The 17,581-nt window shown below is 35.5% G+C and overlaps 1 protein-coding gene across 1 annotated transcript in view; it reads left to right on the top strand.

The window, feature by feature from the left end:
• The window catches only part of TRAPPC12 (trafficking protein particle complex subunit 12), a 55,718-nt gene that overhangs the window by 5,363 nt on the left and 32,774 nt on the right, over positions 1 to 17,581 (top strand). Inside the window, exons 3-5 of the mRNA XM_042803631.1 lie at positions 1,757 to 1,873; positions 8,305 to 8,418; positions 9,277 to 9,415. Coding sequence (XP_042659565.1) covers positions 1,757 to 1,873; positions 8,305 to 8,418; positions 9,277 to 9,415 — 370 coding nt within the window. The remainder of the gene's footprint in view (positions 1 to 1,756; positions 1,874 to 8,304; positions 8,419 to 9,276; positions 9,416 to 17,581) is intronic.

Consider the following 17,581-nt stretch of genomic DNA (forward strand, 5'->3'; position numbering starts at 1 on the left):
GAATGCCATTCTAGTTACCACAGATCTGAAAAGATACAGTGGAATTAAAACAAATTGCAAGGAAAGGAGGGATGGTGAGGAGTGCAGAGGTTCTCTCGTGTGAGTGGTAGCTAAAAGGAAGAGAACCTTTTGGCTTACAAGAGCAATAATGTTCTAAAATTCGTAAAAGGATTAAGTTAAGTAGGGGATTATGATTTACCAGGCTTTATGGCAAAGGAACTGTTGAGTAATAAGCATAGCAAAAGGAGTTACTGTTCTGCAGTCCATGTAACTGTTTTTAAGTTGTAGAATTCATTGCCCTTGGATGTACTTCCATTCAGAAAAGCAGGCTGAAAAATGAGCAAGACAAATGTCATGGGAGGTGTGTCTATCAGTGGGTGTTTAAAAATGGTAGGCAAATGTGTCCTCTGGCACAGGTGGACCATAAAGTTATGGCTGCTTTAATTTGGGAAAGACCAGTATGAGCTTATCCTGTTTCTTACAGTGTTTCCATGAACATCTGCTGTTCACTGACAGGATGGTGAACCAGACAGATCTTTACTCTGGCTGAGTGTGGGCTATAAATTACTTTCTGTTTAAAAGCAAAAATATAAGTATTTTTTAAATATTGCTTATCATTTTCCTTATTTTCAGATATTTACTTTTCTAGATTAAAACCATAAGATTGGTAAAAATCTTACAGAAATAATTTCTGCTACCTGCTTTTGGCACGTGGTGACTTCTGACACCATAGGGAATTCTCCTGTATACGGTAATGTGTACAGTCCAGCAAAGCTAGGACCTCCCCTGCACCTTGTCCGACACTGTTGGCAGCCATGGTACCTGAAGAGTGCGCAGACAGTAGTAGCACAGTTTTCAACATCTGTCAATGAATGGTACACAGATTTTAAGTAGCTGCTTGATATTAAGGTTGAATTTCCTTATTACCTGTTGAAAATCTCTAGTACACAGAACCACAAGGATGTCAGCCAACAAATGGAAAAGCACAGAAATTGATAGTTGAACAAAGATTAGAAGGGAAAATTAAGGCACAGATGGTGACGTATACAGTTATTTAGTTTATTGCTAGCAAAGATGGAAATGGAACCTGGATTTGGGCATTCTTCCTCTTAGCTGCTCCAAGTCGTAAAAAGTAGAATTAATCTTGTCCAGCTTTAGAAATCTGTTTCAAATGTATGTGTCTCAACTAGTTTCAAGTCTTCAAATCACCGTCTCAGAAAACTTGATTTCTGTGACTGATTCCTGCAGTTAATTCTTTAAAATTACGAATACTTGTTGCAGGATTGCTGTTTACTTGGTTTTAAGATCTCTCAAAGTTTATTTCCTGTCGGTACTTAAGGAAGGTTAGCTGATCATGTGCATATTTAGCTTTGATCAGTAGATTGCACCAATATCCATTATGAAAAACTGTAAAACTTACTGTATTTTGTATGATCTTTAAGCAGTATTTTGTAAGATCTTTGAAGGATAATAATAAGAGAAGCAAATAAGCCTGAATGTTTCTATGCTAACTGAAACCCAAACATTGGAAAAAAAGAATATAGCAAATAATGTGGAGCAAATCTGGAAGTTTTCATTAAAATGTTGTAAATATATATGCATTTGTATTCATTTCACACAAAAGTACTGGAAAATAAGCATTTCTCAAGGTGAAAGAACCATGTTGATCAGCTTTAATTCAACATTTTATTTTGCTAAAACAATGTTTAAAAGTATCTTGTTATGTTTTTTCTTTTTCTGTTCCGTGAACACCAAGGGAGATGCAGTAAAAGACTTAATGCTTCGCTTCTTGGGGGAGCAAGCTGCAGTGAAGAGACAAGTTTTAAACGCCAACTCTGTAGAACAGTCATTTGTAGGCTTGAAACAGCTAATTGTAAGTAACAATCTGTAATTCAATGTATATTAAATGCCATGCTTCCCTCAAGATAATTGGGAGCTCCTGACTGTGAGAAGAAAGTAAAAAAAAAAAAATAACATCTACATATTGGTCTATTCGTGATCCTGCAAAAGTACCAGCCAAAGTACAGTAGTTTTTAGTGAGAATTACACTGGGGTTTAAATTTTTGGTTTTAAACAACACAGTTAACTTCTTTATATGCAAAAGTTAGAAAAAAGGTAATTTTAAGTAACTCTGAATTTTATCAGCTCTTCATTTTTATGTAATGTAAATGGTTGCAAACCAGATTTTATTCACTTTTTTGTTTAACTACATATGTATTATATATGTTTTCACCTTAGTGTTTTACAAAAGGTAAGACATACTAGTTGTTGTAAATGGCAAGCAAACGTGATGTGATAATTGCCACTGCTTTAATTTTTTATTTTAGTGCAGGAAAATTCACCTAACTTACTTCCAATTAAAGCTTCTTTTTCTCTAAGTTAAAATCCTTTCCCTCATGTAAATATTTCAGACCTGGAATTAGTTGCATCTAGCAGTCTTGTGAACCTTGCCTTGTGCTTTAAACCATTGCGTTCCTGTATGAATTTCATTACTGTTACATGATTGAGCCTTACTTAATCTGCTGAAATGTCAAAACATTTTAGGCTAATTTTATTTATGAAAAAATGGACTAAAAATTAATGAGGAAAATCAGTGAGGAATTATAAGCGTTAGGACAGTCTCTATTTAGTATTTAACATCTTTTAATTTAACTGTGTTACATTACATGTAGAGCTCCAAAAGAGACTTTTTTATCGTGCTAGGAAAACTCTAGGTGGTCTCTGCAGGTGTTATTAAGGGAATTCAGAGGTAATTTTGGAAACTAAACCTGAAAAAACAGATTGTGTTCTCCATCCTGGAGATAGGTATTTTCTATTCATCTAAATGTTTTGCTTAACTTGCGAGATTGGGAGGGAAAAAAAAATCTTACTGAGAAATCTTGTCCCCATCGGTGTCTTAAGTAGGAAAAGCTTTTTTCTCCACTTCCTTTCCCTCTTCCAGAAGAGGAATTTTGATGTACGGGAAATGTTTTTCTATTTGTCCTGCTAGCTGTGTCCATGCAAAATGTTATTCTATGCTGCACACCATTTTGTACCTTAAATACAGTGCTGCCACTGATAATGTTTTAGCTTTGAGTCAGAAAACAAATGTTACTAAGATGGTAGTAAGCTGAATTTCCAAAATTGCACCTTTTCTGATGAGACCACCAACAGCAGCATAATTTCTAAGACAAATAGTTGTTCACCAGGAACTGAACTCATTAAACAAATAACAAAATTGTTTGTTCAGCATGGAGTTGGTCTCTAGTTGATTTGAGTGAGATTTGTACCAGTAACCCAAAGAGGAATTGCTGATTTATTGAACAACTGTACTTTTACATTTTAAATTTCTGCTATGGAATGGGTAACTGATTTGGAAATGCTTTACTAGTAGGTAGTGGTGCAGAGGTTGTGCTGTTGAACTAGTTTTACAGCTTTGAGGCTTTTAAGAGATACAGGAGTGCTAGACTGGTCCAGCACACTAATTCTATAAATCTATGTGTTTATCATTGAGGTGATAACTTCCAAATAGAGTTACACATCTGTAGAGGCTAAGTGTTCATATTTTTCAGCTGAAGACAGAAAATCTGAATTTTCAGTTTCTGAAAAGTTTTATTAATCTGGTATAGGAACTTGCATTTACCTCTAGAGCAAATAAAGGTAAGCAAGAGCTTATCTTCACCGTGTTGCTTTGTTTTACAGCAGCAAATAAAAATTGCACATCTAAGGTGCAAGCTCCAATTATGTTAGTTCCTGTTATTCCATATTTTAGATTGTTTACCCTCATTTGAACAAACAGCACAGTATTTCTTAATAGGACCTTTCTGATATTTTGAGTTGTAAGGTGTTCGCAGCCATAGGAAAATTTGGTAGTTATCATATCTAAAAACAGTCTACTGGGTCCTGCCACTATGAATACGCAATGTTTGCTCTAAGTGTGAAATCATTTCTTCAAGCTACTAGACCAGGAAAGGGTTACTAACTGCATTTTCTTAACTGATGTGAAAGTGCTCTACCAATGTAATTTACAGGGGAGAAGAATGTCATAGCTAGTGGAGGAGGACATTTTAATCACTTTAATGGTGTTACATGTAGAGTTAATGACTCCCTTTGAGTCTATTTAAAAAAAAATCATATACTATTACTTTTGCATGTGATTAATGTTGTGCTTTTACATATATTTTCAAATATGAAAAACTTGGTTACAGTGGTATGGCATACATACTTTAATAAGTTAGAAATTATCATTAAAAATAGGGAGGGGTGTGTTCCTTTATTTCTAAATCAGTGAACAATTTACAACATTTTTGTAGCTGATTTGAGAGAAGATGGGAAATACAAGTAGCACAAACAGTAACTGGAGGTTTGCATTTCTACACTGAAAAGCATGAATTTATTGGATAAAATTTCAGTGGCTTACCTCCGATTCAAAATTGTTTCCCTGAGAGACTGAATACTGTTATAAATTGTCTTCATGTATGTATATGTGAGTTCCCTTTTAATTGAAAACTTTTTCTGTAGACATCCAGTCTGCATGACTCTGCTTGACAGAAGAATTCCACCTGGGTGTTAGCTGTATTTGTTGCATCACCTGAGCTTCACTGCTTTTGTTCAGGAAAACAACATACAGTATTGTATACAAGGGAGAAATATGAACAATTCTGCAATCATGTTGCAAATACAAGATCTTTGTTCAACTGTAATTTAAAAAAACAAAGCAAAATTGACCTGCATGAGGAGGTTTCCAAGGAACAGTTATGTATGTGAGACAGGGGTATTCGGCTATTTGGTAGTATTCTTTTCAGTCCAAATCAGTGAATATCTTCATAATAGAATGAAAACACTATCTTTCAGATATAGTGAAAACTCTCATAATTAAAGTTCTTATGACACTTTATTAAAAAAGTAGGAGTGTCAAAAATGTTCCATACAGACTGCAATTTTGGCTTGTATTGGATCATTTTACTCAATTGGAAGTTTTCTTCATTTCTGAATCTAAAAAATATAACATCTTCAGTGCTCTTTTTGTATTTCAACTAATAACATTCTAGTCACCCTACATCCCATTCCTTCATCCCTTTTTGTAGAAAATAGGCTTATTTTGAAGGCATTGGAATGTACAGAATATCTGTTACTTTTAACTTTGACCAAATGGACCAGAAGCATTACCAGATCTTTAGATGTGGACTTACCAGAATTTGTGATTCATGTTGTTGAGTCTATTTCAGATGGGTTTTAGGCTGTTTCCTTTTATTTCTTTTAATAATAGGGGATCATCATAGCCTTATCTGGGTTCATATTTTGAAAATGGTGGAATGCAAGTCAGTGAAATGAGGGTTTGAGAGTTGATCACCTTACGCTGTAATTTTTGTCTCTTAAAGCTGCAGATACAGTATTTGATTAGGTTGGTGGTGCAATCAAAAGAAGCAGTAAGATAATAAACATACTGCATTTGTTCCAAAAAAAAGATATGTCAGACTTGTGTGCCAAGTAAGCTCTCATTAAAGAGAGAGGGAAAAAAAAAAAGTGGATGAGGAACGGGGCTCTGTAACACACAAGTCTATCACCTCAAGCTACATAAAACCTTTAGTTTCTACCTCTACAGGGTAAAAGCCTGACAAAATCCTGATGCTAGCCTCTGCTTTTTTGATTTAAACCTACAGTAATTATATTCATATCTCAGACAGTTTAAGAAGTTCAATGGAAAGATTAAAAAATTATTTGGCTGGTTCTTTCTTAAAAATACAAATCTTTTTTATTTGAAACCTGTTTTAATATGCAGTTTTCCCATCCATATGTAAACATCCTCCAGGACCTGTTCTGATTTTGCAAAGAATAGAGTTCTGCAAGGAGTAATGCAACCACATTGTCTGCTGGGTGGCTAATAAGCTTGTCCTAGCTTTTGTGTGTGTATAACAGTCAGTACTGAAATGCTTTGTTTTGGTTTTCTTTTTTAATTTTTTTGTTATGCTATATGGACCCAAAAAAATTCCTTCTCAAGTTAAATATCTAGACTAGTAGTATGTAAAAAGCACAGAAAACATATAAGCTGGTAGCTTTCATTAAAAAAACAACAGCTCCATACTTTTTGTGGAAAAAAAGATTTGCTGATGTCGTATGTGGAGAATTTTCTTCTGCCAGGCTGGTACTGTGTTAGTGAGCTACTTGGCAATAATATTTGGTTGACAGTATTTTCTCTAGGAGAGAATAATGTTTCTACTATGGCTGCTGGACGACCATGTCCTGATCATCACAGAATAATTATTATATTCTTTGAGAAAGTTCTTAAGTCTTTTTGATGCTGTATCTGAAGCTGTAGTATCCGTCTTTACCTTGAGCCTCTACTTATGACTTACAAACAAAATACATCACTATTACTTTCAGGAACAAGGGGCCTGGGTTGTTAGGACTGTGTGGCCATAGACCACAGGAAATGTCAAAGTGACTGACCTGTGAGGTTTTGAGGGGTGTGTGGAATAACTGGATAAAGATTTCTGGTGGACTGGCAGCTCTAGCAACTGCAAGTCTGGTACAATTTGCCAGAGACAATAATGTGTCCTGCTAATTGCAAATTAAGTTATGCTGCCAGCAGCCTTCTATTAAGCTTCCAGAGAGAATTATGCTCCATGACCAGCAGGCAGCTCTAATTTTAAAATCATCATGAATATTATCTTTCATTTTCCAGAAAAGACTGTTTTTAGGATGGTTGTCAGACTTCTACTGGCTGTCTTGTTCCGTGAAGAAAAAGTGGGTTTTGTTCATGCCTGAAATAGAATTTTAAAAATTGTAGCACCTAAGTTTGTCATAAATGTTCCTTTATTATTTTTTAATCCTAACTCTCACCTGGGAAGAAAAGTGCTTTTAGAGTCTGTGTCCACTTCTGTTCTAAGGATAAGAAGCAATTAATTTGTGTCTGCAGAAGAGGAATAAATTTCAGATAATCCATGTCAGTGTCTTTTTGCTTTACTAAATTGATACAGATATATGTTGAAGGATGTTATAAATGCATTATCAATTCCTGCTCTTCCGTAAGAGCATAGATGTCTCAGAAGCTGCTGTGCTACTTTGTGGTCTTGCTATCAGCCAACTTCTCCATTTCCAGTGGAACTCAAATTTTCATCTGGGGTTTGACCGTGCAGGGGAGAGAGATGAGGTGCTCAGTGCACGGTGATCTCTGTAGCAGCCCTCTGAACTATGTGGCTGCAAAATGAAGGCCAGAGAGTATGAAAAGTCTTCAGCTATTAGTACTAGTTTTTCTATGTAACTGTTTGCTGTATTGACATGTTTTCTAAACTCTAAACATTGGAGAGCATTTAATAAAATACCAATTCAACGTCAGTACCTGAGCTTTGCAGGCACCAACATAAATATATTCTGTTTCTTTACATTTCATCAGATAACATGACAGTTTGCTATTAATTATTTTTTAATGTATTTAAGAACTATTTGAGAAAAGATCACTTTCAGAAACAAGTAATATTTGTTTTATAGTGACCTGCTGGATACATGTCTCTTGAAAAATTCTTCTGTATGATAGAGAAGTATAATAGCCTAAAACCTGTGAAGCATTAGTCTGTGTTTTAAGTTTTTGATGGTGTTAGCTATTTGCATAGCTGCAATAGCATATACAAGGCAGAAACATTAATAGGATGAGAGTATGACAAGACAGTTTGACTTGTCTAACTAGGAATGATTTTGTTTTATGAATAAAAATATATGTTTAAGAATATTTTAAAGTTAGCCATGTAGTAGAAATTCAGATGTTTATATTTTACAGTTGAAACAATTGTTACTGTTCTGAATTTATCATTTGGGGCATGGTATTGTTTCTTGTCCTTTGTTCTTAATTGATACGAATTCTGTGTTCTGGGCAATGTTAGGAAAGTCTGTTTTCATTAAATGAAGTGCACTAGGGGTTATAATCTGAAATACTGAAGTCAGTGAGGTATTAGGTATTAAGTACTTTGTAGCAGAGTAACTTGGATGTGTTTATTGAAATATGGCTTCCTTTTGAGGAGAAAACAATATTGTAAGTATAATAGTATATTCAAGTATATTAGCAAACATGATACAGCTTTAAGTTTAGAATCCCATACAATGTTTTATATTCTTTTGTTTTAGTGATCTGATAATACTAATGCTTAATTTCACTTCTTGCCTAATTAGATGTGCAACTTTGACAAATGACATTCTGTTTCTCACCGGCCAGCTCTCCTGACCTTGTCATTATTACTGATGGGTACATGTAGCTGCTTCGGGCAAAATAAGCAGTTGTGCATTTTAGGGACTTTATGATTTTGCTACTTACTCTTTTCTTCTTCCCAGAGCAGTAAAAACTGGAGGGCAGCAGTTGACCTGTGTGGGCGGCTTCTAACTGCACATGGTCAAGGCTATAAAAAAAGTGGGCTACCTACTAACCATACAACAGATTCTTTACAGGTATGTTTAAAGATACACCCTTGTCACTTTTTTCCAACAGTCTTCACTGTGGGATTTTTTTTAACATGAGCAAATTTCTTTTGCGAATTCTTACCTAAAAACTGATCTTATTAAAGCATTGTAGCAAGTCACTTTTTTTGTTTGCTTATGTAAAGTAGGTCTTCGTTTAAAACAGAATTTTACTTAAAAAAAAGTAATTTTATCTTGATTGTATGTTTTTAAAGGTGATCACACTATTAAAAATGAATGTGTTTTACTATTTTGGAAGGCTTATTGTGCTAAAGTTCATGGATGCGATCTAGATTGTGAACTCTGTAGTAAGATTTTGAACATTAGAAGTGTGTTTCATGATGATAAGAAAATAAGAACCCAAATTAATAAAGGTTCATGAAACATCACGGGTGTTTTACTGAACAAAATGAGACCAGATGACAACACTTGCTTCTGGCCCCAGTAACTATAAAGCTCATGGAATTTCACTAAAATCATAACATATTTTAAGAATTACATAAAATTGGAAAAAAAAAAATAAAAATCAGATTGATGATTTTTACATGCTAACTCAATTTCAAGAGAGATGTTCTAACTTTAAAGCAGGCTGGTTTTTAAACGTATCTTCAAAATCCCAGTACCTTTACAAACAACTAAAACATCAGTCCTCTGTATTTTGTTTTAATGATCTTATGAAAAGTATTCTGTGAAAGAACATGTAAATATAAATCTTGTTCCTATCACTAAGTAACATACAAACTCTTAACTTTATCAGAAAAACTTAAAATGTTGAAATTGTATTTGGATGTGGCTTGTGATTGAAGCTAATAACAGACCTTGTCTTTTCCTTTTTTTGTATGTATTTAGCTGTGGTTTGTGAGACTAGCACTGTTGGTTAAATTGAATCTATTCCAAAATGCAGAAGTGGAATTTGAGCCATTTGGAAATTTAGACCAGCCTGATCTTTATTATGAATATTACCCTCATGTATACCCCGGACGAAAAGGTAAGATACTTGATTTATAAAATGCTTTTTAATATTGGCATTTTTACCAGTCATTATGAAATAATGGATTCAGGTTTTTTTAATTCTAAAGCACTGATGAAATTTGGATTATTTATTTTATTTTTTCTTTCCCCCCAGAAGAACATGATTAACTACTATGTTAACGTATTGTTTGCATTTTGGAGGTAGCAATAAGGAGTTAATCATATGGAGTATAACTAATCCATCACAATATAGGTAGGCACTGTATTTCATGATACTGACATTGCACTGATTTGAAAAAGGAATGTTTCTAACAAGTAAGTATAGTAAAGTAGTTTAGTTCTAGGGTATTGAAATTTTAAAACCCACAAACTTTAATAGTTCATATTACCCAGAAACTGGCTGTGAAAGGTGATGAGAGAGTTTGTGGAAACAGAATCTATAAGCTTTTCCTCTTAAGTTCATCCAGATACTATCAGTGTGCTATTTTTAACACATGCGTGTCCATGCACACATGCTAATGCAGATGTTATTTTTTTAGATTTCCCAGTTTCTAAGATTTAAAAAAAATAATAATAAGTTGAGAGCTACTTTTATAGTTTTTCTTAATTAAAAAATACTGGTTAAATGTAATATTATTTGCCTGGTAATTGAAACTAAATAAAAATCAATAATTTACTATGTATCCCGTTGTTGAAGAGGCAAAAAGACACCACCAGCCTCAATTCTTTATAAGTGGTTTATCTCAAGTTATAAATGCACTACTTCAAGCTGCTCCCAGTAGCCCATAGGTTAACCAAATAGGGTTAACCAAATAACCTATCGAGGGTATTCTAGTCCTTCAAGAGTCTGGAGTTGAAAAATTGCTGTTTTTAAGAGCAATTTAATTCCTGTTCAGACTATTTTGAAATTTATTTTTTTCTAAATCTGTTACTTAAAAATAAATAAATCTCTGATGTAAGTGCACTGTTGAGTGATCTTGCTGTTCTTTGGCTTTCATATTTGAACTGCAAGATATAATAAAATACTTGTAAGTAACAGTTGTAATGCACAGTGCCACTCTCTGGAAAAGTATAGTCTGTTTGACGTAAGATGCTGGTAGTCTTGATGGGGTAACCTGGAAAGTTACTGACATTTTGCGATTGCTGAGGAAGGGACGATGGTGTCAAGAATGTTCAGGATCTTTTGCAGAAGATTGTTTCATCTATTTTAGTGATGCAAATGATCAGTTGTGGCCCAGCAAGGCCAATATGGACTGTCTGGAATAAGTCCCTTTGACCTTACTCATCATCTTTCAGGCAATCACAGGCAAAAATTTCCTGTTTTGCCTTGAATATATTCAATCATTGAGAAGGAAATGTGTTACTTTTAAGAGTGAGAGAGGTTGAACAGCTCTTTGGATATGGTTATATTTTGGCAGCTTTGTGCATGATGCAGTGCTGCACACAAGAAGTAGCCTTCCCCAGGCCATATGTATGTTTCCACATCTTTTTCAGTATTAAAATTTAGTTGTTTTGCCTAAGAAAAGAATCCTTGCAGGTCATGTCAGTATTTGAGGCATTTCAGTCCTCATGCCACAGGCCTTACGTGTAGTAACAGTTCTGGACAATCTGACCAGCTGTTTCAGGCACCTGTCCAGTGACTGAACTTTGGGTCCAAACTGTCTTTGCAGCAACTACTCAGCCACGGCAGCTATTTCATACAATTTATGAGGGTAGCTATGGTAAAAAGGTGAGCATAAGGAAAATATTCTGTTTCATTATCATATGCCTCAGTTCATTTTTAACAGTTGAACATACCAACCAGGACCATGATCTGATCATCTGTAAGGAAAATAAGCTCAAGGTTGGATGGAGCTGACCTGCTGGTTGTAGATCTCTCCTATAAATACAATGTGATTAAGATGTAGAAACAGCTATCAAACCTTCCGTATGTAGTTTTGAGGAGAGAAAGAGATGCTACTTGCAGGGATGTAGGAGAGAACAAGGAATTAACAAGGAATTCTCTTCCAACTAGCATTAAACCATGCAGTGCTGGATTATGGATAAAGAAATTCAGTATACATGCATTGTTAACCAGCTAATTTAAATAATAAAATAGGTATAAATCATTCATATATTTTGGTTGAAATGTATTAGTAGGAATCCACAATCTGCTGCTGTTTGGAAATTTAACGTATCATTTTGTGGTGTAACAAGCATAAAAGGAAGAGTTTTGTTTCAACATTTTAATTTTGATTCATGGTATATAAATGGAGTAAGCACTTAAAAAACAGTTTAAGAAATGAGAGTATAAATATAAATACTGCACACATTAATTGTAACACATATAATATTTTGCATAATTTCTTTGTATTCAAAGTATTCATAATAAGAAAAGTAATACATTAGAAGGTTTTCTGTGTTTTCTGTGCTTGAAGTAAGGAAAGTTTATACACCTGAGCTTCTTACAGCAGTGAGGATAGTCCTTCATCCATTAATCTCCGAGAAATATACCTCAAAGATTTTAAATTCCAAGTAAATGTATGAGGAGTAGAAGATGTTTTTTCCATTAATTTAATTTAAAATGGCCAACACAGCACTCTTAATTTTCCTCTGAAGCTCTCCCAAGGCTCTTTCCCTTTTGGCAACGCTTCTAAGGTCTGTTTTGTCCTGAGTTTTTTGTATGGCATTTGCAGCCATGCTGTTGTCTTCATCATGGCTGTTAAGTTCTAATTTTTCTGAAATCGTCCTTTCCTGGTTTCTGTGGTCTCTTTCTTCAGTCATCTCCATTGCCTGTAGGTGAGCACCATCAGGGGGAGGTGAGAGTTCAAATGTGCTGGAATCCTTGTATCATCCAGTGAAATTAAGTCACTCTGATCATTCCTGTTTGACAGGGGGCAGAGATCAAACCATTCTCATCTTCTAGTGTTGTGGTTGGAGCCCAGAGGGTAACTGAGCACCACAAAGCCACTCATTCATCCCTTCCATCCCAGCAACAGGAAGGAGAAAATGAGCAAAGCCTCAGGATTCAAGATAGGACAGGGAGGGATGAATCACCCATTACGGGTCACAGGCAAAAAGCAGACTTGTTAGGGGAAGAGAAAAAGAACATACATTTATTACAGGCACTAACAACACCAACACTTAACAGACAGAGTAGGACAGTGAGAAGCATTGCCACATCTTGAGAACACCTTCCCCCCACCCCTCCCTTCTTCCCGGGCTCGGCTCTGCTCCCGATATCTCTACCTCCTCCCCCAGCAGCACAGGGGGCAGGGAGTGGGGGGTGCAGTTGGTGCTGCCATTTCTTCCATCTTTGGAGGGGGGGAACTTCTGGAACTTCTTCTCCCTGCTCCAGCATGGTCCCCCTCTCACAGGAGACAGTCCTCCACAACTTTTCTCCAACTGGAGTCCCTCCCACAGGCTGCAGCATTTCCTGAGCTGCTCCAGAATGGGACACCCCCACAAGCTGCAGCCTTCCCAGTGCTGAACTACAACAGTGGGGGCTGCTTTCCACAGGGTCCCAGCCTCCTTCAGGAGCAGTCAACTTAAATGGTGCCCCCACCACCCCCCTGTGTGTCAGCATATGCTCCACCATAGGTCTTCATGGGTATCAAGGGGGGCCGCCCTGCCGTCTCACCACAGGATACAGGGGGGTCTCTGCTCTGGCACAACTCCCCCCTCCTTTCTTCCTCCGTTCCTCCACTGACCTTGGTGTTCACGCAGCTCCCCCAACTCTTCCTCACAAGTCGGACTCCTCCTCACCACGTCCCTTCTTAAATACATTATCACAGAAGCACAGCCACTGGCACTGACGGGCTCAGCCCTGGTGCAGAGGTGGGCCTCGCTTGGAGCCCCGGGAGCTTTGAGAAGCTTCTCACAGGGGCCACTGCTAGAGCCCCCTCCCCTGCTACCAAACCCCCACCATTCACTCAAACCCAGGACATCTAGTAAAATCTTAAAATTATTCATTTATAGATTGATTTCTTCTAAATTCATCTGTGGAGAGAAGCTGAAAAGACCAATTTTATATGTAATTTTCTTGTGATAGGTAGGTATTTAGGTCAGGAACGCTGTTCCAGATTGCTTCTGGCACATCTCCATTGTACTCTGTGGGGTATATAAGGCTGAATTTTTGTCATCACTCTCATGACTAATGGATTTCAGGATTTTTATGGGTTTTTTTTAGGTTTTGTCTTTATATTTACACAGTCTGACCCACTTCTGTTCATATCGTTTGTTTCTGTTCTTCATGAGACTTCATAAACTCTCTTGTATGATAGATCAGCTAGCCTGAGATATACTTTCCATTGGTAATGCCTGTGTGTTTCTGAAAGAGTGAGAGCCAACAATTAAAATGGAACATTAAAATGCTATTTCATTATTTTATGAGATAATTTGGTCTTGTTTCTGGTTAATAGACCAGTAAGTTACAGAAAAGTTAATGCTAGCAAAATCAGTGTTCTAAAGCTACAATAATTGAGAATAATTTATTTTGAATTACAAAGAAAAAAACCACCACTGTTCAAAAGTAAAAATTGGATTTTTTTTTTTTTATTCCTCTGACCAGAAGTTTATATGTATAGAGGTGTGGGGTTTTTTTTCCTTTCCCCTTTTCATTCTCCTTGGAATTATACAGGATCATCTGTATTTCTCTAACATGAAATCAGTCTTCTGTTGTCTGGTGGAAAGTGCCTAAATAAGGAACGTATTGTTAAATATTTAGTTGTATGTGCTCTAGAAACTAATTTCATGTTGTACACCTTCCCATGAACTGTTACTAATTCTAGCACAAGCTTTTTTTAAGGTGTGGCTGTGTTGTGGCCATAGGATTGCACTAGTGTGTGCTGCAATACGCTGATGCTTTCAGAAGGATAGTGACGATTTTAAAAAAATATGTATATTATATGTATAAAATATATATATATATTTCTCTCAAAGTAGTGTGAGTCTAGGCATCACAACTATTGTTTTAGCATATTTCACTAGGTCTGTGTTACTTTTGTGACTTTACTCATATCCGCTGTATTTAGAAGTTTTAGCAGAAGCACATGGAAAAATTGATACAGAAAATAGTTGGCTGTGTGAGATTTCGTTTTTTATATGTCCTTATTTACTCAATCAGTGCTCTTAATTTGTTTCTTTTAGTCAGTTTTGAAATTCAGATCACCTTACAGGAATATCATACGTGGTTTACTACTGTCATTCAAACTCATGTTGTAAACAAGTTTTCAGAGCTGATAGTGAAATGTATTAATTATTATTAATAATAATTTTAAAGTTAATAAGCTTATATCAAAAGATCTATTGGAAACTTGTCATATGTCTGTCGACGCAAAGACACTGTGCTTGCTGTGAAAACACTCATCCAGAATTTTTCTCTAATAACTGCAGAAGGCATTTTACAGAAATCTGGACTCTGTGTACTGCAGAGGATGGTGTACAACTCCCAGGTCTACCTGCTCTCTGAAGCTTGGTCCTGCTTCTGAATGTCAGCCTATGCCATAAAGAAGGACAGGCATTGATTGAGGAAATTATCTCCTATATGCTTCCCCAGTAAACATAACGATGCCTCTACCGTGACATTTGGCCATTTTGAGTTTACTGTCTTCCTTTCTTCTCTTCTCTCCTACTTGTATATGCTAGTAGGAGGCAGTCTTGCTGAAGCTTCCTTTCCTTTTTTCTCAGCATGGTTTTGGATGATGCTATAAATGAAATGCCCTTTTTTTTTCATTCTTGTCAACTTGTGGTTAGTAGGAGAAGTATAGCAGAATGGGAAGTGATGTGGGGAAAAAAAGAAAAATAATTGTGGTGGGTAGGGAGGCAAAAGGGAGTATTCAAGGTAAAAACAGATAAGATAAGAAACGCAGGCTAAAGAAAGTGTAGTCTATAGAGTGCTCCTGTTAATAAATTTTTCAGGAAAACAGAAGAAAAACAAACCCCCAGTCACTGTTACATATGGTATTGGTTTTCTCATATGTTACCACAAACACTGCGGTGCCTTAACTTACACTCCCGTGTCAGACTGCTTCAGTCTTGGCAGTTGCTCGGAAGAGTTCTTCATTCAAGCTAATGTTGACAGTAAAAAACATATTAAAGCCTCTAGAGGAACTGGTTTGCCAATTATTTTATTTACAGTACTGTGTACATCTCTATTGTCTCTTTAAATTCTCTGTTATGTTGCTTCAGAGCTACCTTCTACCTATGAAATCAGCTAATACCTCACAAGTGGTGTTGTTCCAGTTGGCGATTCAGAGTAGTCAGACTTAAAATTCAAGTTTTTCTGAAATAATACAGAGATTTTAATCAATAAATTTATGTATACGTTTAAGGGGGCAGAGTTCTTGCTAAAGTATTTAATTGTGCTTTCTTTCCCAGGGCTATGTAGTTTCTTGTAGACAGTACCAGCTTTATACAGTATTTCTTACAAGTGAGCAAGAAATTAATTTCTAAAGTCTGCCTTACTACATTTATCAGCAGGTCAGATTTATGGTGATGTCTTTGTGGTAGAGCAATTGTTGCAGGGTTTTTCTGCGTTCTTTCTCTTATGTTTTGCTTGAATCAGTGCAAATAACTCCAGATTACTGAAGAAGTATTCTTGAAACCTTTCAAAACCAGATCTTCATACAGAATATCTGTGTTCTTAGGTCATCTGCAATTAAATTGTGAGGTATATGGAAACATGCAATTTCAGATAAAAATACGAAGACATTTTCTTTCAATGGTTACAAACATTAGGCCTCTCTTCTTCAGTCTCTCTGGAATTAAAGTCATAAACAAAAGCTTGGAAACTAGCCTGTAGAATCTGGATTTTTAGGTACTTTTATTTGACAGTGAGACTAGGATTCCAAGTTACTAGATCATCACTCTTAAAAATCTCCTTATAAATTATACTGTTGTATCATTTATGATACAGCAAATATGCTATTGTAGAAATGTGTAAAAGTCTGTATGTGTGTGCATATAAATGCAAGGACATACTTCTCTGTGTCTATATGTATGTATAAAGCAGAATATCTTTCTGAAACTGGATTTTCTATATTTCTCTTATACCTAATGAAGGAAGGGTTTGTTTCTTTGTTTTTAGTTGGTTGTTTTTTTGTTGATATTTTTTTTTTCTTTTTTTTTTTTCCTGTCATAAGATGCCACTTTATACTTTCAGTAAATGATAATTTGCCCTACTGTTCCTTTTTGGTATTTAAAGTTTGTTTAATAAGCTGTAGAAGGCAGATCAGAAATCATTTCAGGTTACTGATTTTGCAACAAGAAAATATGAAGATAGAATGGCTAGCCGTTGGAATATTCTTTTTTCTGCTCTAAAAGGGCTGCAGATGAGGGCTGCTGTTTGAACTTGATTGACATGAGGTGATGTTTATGTTATGACAGTTATGAAAATGTGCAGCTGTTCATAAAGAAATAGGAATTGAAATCTGTGGTCTTAGAAAATTCTACCTGATATTAATATTTGTTTCATCTGTTCCCATGCTTATGGAATATCCATGTTCCTTTCAACAGACCATTTTTCACTTTTTAGTTTTGTCTTTTGTACACTGATAATATATATATGTATGAATGAGATAAAATTTTGCTAAAGTGACAATCAAAAATCATTCTTTGAAAAAAATTCTCCACTGTATTTAAGTGATAGCTAAGAATTGTCTTAAAAGTAAACCATTTTTCCATTATGATTTTTTTATAGATAAAATTATTATGAAACCCCTAAAAGAGGAGTAACAGAGGTCAACTGTAAAACATCAAGCTAGAATATGACTTACTTAACTTAAAAATAAAATTTCAATACATGGCAGTAATTGTATTGTCTTTTGTTGAAATCATCTAAGCTTAGTTGATGTGTTTTTTCTGTGTAAGAGGGCATTACTTCTTTAAATATCTGAAGCATGAAGTAGAGAGCAAAATCCATTCTCCTGTGCTTTTAAGTAAACATTTTAATTACAGGATATGCTGCTTGTTTTAAATATTTCCTTGACATGTTGCCTTGTTAAATTCAATACTGAGCGAAATACAATGGAGAACATGGGTTTGATTACAAATAGTTATGCAAAAGGGAGCACATGACCAAAATCAGTGTTTAGATGAAATTATCTTATCCCTAGTAGGCTATCACAGGAATATATGTGCCCACTTGTATAGGAACCTATCACAAAGAAATACGTTACGATGTGTGTGCCTTAAAAATGTGGCC

The sequence above is a fragment of the Tyto alba genome, unplaced genomic scaffold (assembly GCF_018691265.1).
Source record: "Tyto alba isolate M040663 unplaced genomic scaffold, T.alba_DEE_v4.0 Super-Scaffold_40, whole genome shotgun sequence".
Classification (NCBI taxonomy): domain Eukaryota; kingdom Metazoa; phylum Chordata; class Aves; order Strigiformes; family Tytonidae; genus Tyto; species Tyto alba.